A 2,056-nucleotide genomic window follows, 5' to 3' on the forward strand; every position below is an offset into this window, starting at 1 on the left:
TTCATATTCGGTCGCTCCGAAGGACGCGAGCACGAGCGACGCCCGCCCACGCGCCAGGACGAACCGAAACGCCACGGATCATTCAACTGTCTTCCGTCCCTCGTCCTCATATCGTCTCTCGCCATCGAATTGAAATTCCCGCACAACCCGCACAATTTATTTTTATACGCACTGGATACGGTCACCTCTAAAAATCCATCTCCGTCCCAGAGAAGCTGCACCCCGATGTCAGATTTTAAAAGAACGGAACCGTTGCTTCGCATAATATCTGCTACTTTTTTAATTTTATGCGGCAGTGTCACTCTTTGACCGTTCACTTTAACGCGCATTTTGCGTCCCATATTTATTTTTGTGGTCCCAATACGCAACGTCGCCGTACGGGTCCATGAGGAATGTGAAGTATTTCTTGCGTCGTTCGATATTCTGATCGAGAAGGTGTGATTCGCGCAGTCCGATACTAACTGATATTTGCATGATCCTTGGAAACTATAAAATTTTCCATCAAAAGTTTTGTAGTGAGGATCGCCAAAGACCGTGCAAATACCATCGATATCCACACACTTGGGACAGCACTGGCCGGGAAGCTGTCGTAGGTTCTGGTCGGATGGACATGACAGCGGCGGACAGGTCTCCATGGCACATCTCGGCTCACCACCATGACATTCGCATGATTTACACGCGTCCAATTGCCAAATTTCTCCATCCTGAAATTGTTAAAAATAAAAATTACAACTTTTTAATGACTTTTGTCGAATCGTGTAATCGTTATCATCTCTAATGAGTAACTATAGAAAAACTAGTTTTCTAACAAAGTAAACTTTAGAAATCAGACGAAAACTGTAAAGCAGAAATTAATACCTGATAGGTAACACCGCTTACGACACAGGCAGCTTTAGCCTCTTCGACGTGTGGACATTCAGAACAGCATTTTCCCGGGGCTGGGGGTAACGCGCGTGCCCCGCAAGTCAGCACCGGGCATGTGTGCCGTGTGCACACCGTCGTACCATTCATGCACGTGCAGTCCGTGCATGGATCCACTGGAAACCGGCTGAGGTGTGCGTGGTACTCCTTCCCGATTATACAGGGCTTCGGTAACGAATTACCTAAACCTGATGACATTGAAATACTAATAATTAGCTAATCTTAAAGTAAATCTGTAAATCATTATAAATGCGAAAGTTTAGATGAATGGATGGATGTTTGTTAATTTGTAAGCTAAACGGCTCAACGGATTTCCATGAAATTTGCTATAGATGTGGATGATAATCTGGAAGGACACATAGGCTACTCACTTTTGTTTTTTAATTCAACGCGGATAGAGTCGCAGGCGAAATCTAGTAGCAAATGATAAAGAAGACAAGTGAGCACGTTTTTGTCATGTCTTTTATTCCATGGTTACAAACAAATCCACATTGACCCTCCTCAACGTCTACTTTTCTTCCATGAAAGGTTTTTACTCCATTAGAAAAGCTTAATATTAAGATAACATACCAGGCAGAAATTTGTCGGACATAGGATGTGTGCAGCGCGGGCAGCATTCACCGGGCGGCGTGTGCTGATGTGCGGGCGCGCAGGGCAACACGGGGCAGGCGCGCTTGGCGCACGACAACGCGCCGTGCACGCAACGACACGACAGGCACGGCTCCTCCGGCACGCGCACATCGCGACCCTCGCCAACACGCTGGCCGTTGATCACACATTCTGAAGATATTAAAAATAAACATGTCATTATTATTTTTTTTATTTACAGTTTCTAACTAAAAATACTTCTAGTTTTATTTCTATACACTGTTCTAATCACTTTTTTCTAGCCTAGTTTTAAAATACATAAATTAGGTTAAAACCAAAATTAAAATTAAATCTGACTAGAACATGATTAAAACTTATATTAAAATTCTAAAATACCAAATTTTAAAAACTAAACATATACAATAAAACGTTAAAATAATAAACAAATTTAAATACAATTAATTAAAATTTAAAAGTAAAAATTTCAATACAAAACTCGGTAAAAATGTACACCCTAAAATCTTATACTTTACAATAGATATGTTAA

General features: G+C 41.6%; 1 protein-coding gene across 1 annotated transcript; it reads right to left on the minus strand.

Annotated features, from left to right (window-relative positions):
- Window positions 1–2: 2 nt before the first annotated feature.
- Window positions 3–1,729, minus strand: LOC106109076 (BMP-binding endothelial regulator protein; the record flags this gene model as incomplete). Its single annotated transcript, XM_013290476.1, has 3 exons — window positions 1,492–1,729; window positions 859–1,109; window positions 3–704 (listed from the first exon to the last, which is right to left on the minus strand). Coding segments are annotated over exons 1-3 (1,191 nt in total), but the record flags the coding sequence as incomplete, so codon positions are not given.
- Between the last annotated feature and the right edge of the window lie 327 nt (window positions 1,730–2,056).

This window comes from Papilio polytes, unplaced genomic scaffold, assembly GCF_000836215.1.
Source record: "Papilio polytes unplaced genomic scaffold, Ppol_1.0 DF821289.1, whole genome shotgun sequence".
Lineage (NCBI taxonomy): Eukaryota > Metazoa > Arthropoda > Insecta > Lepidoptera > Papilionidae > Papilio > Papilio polytes.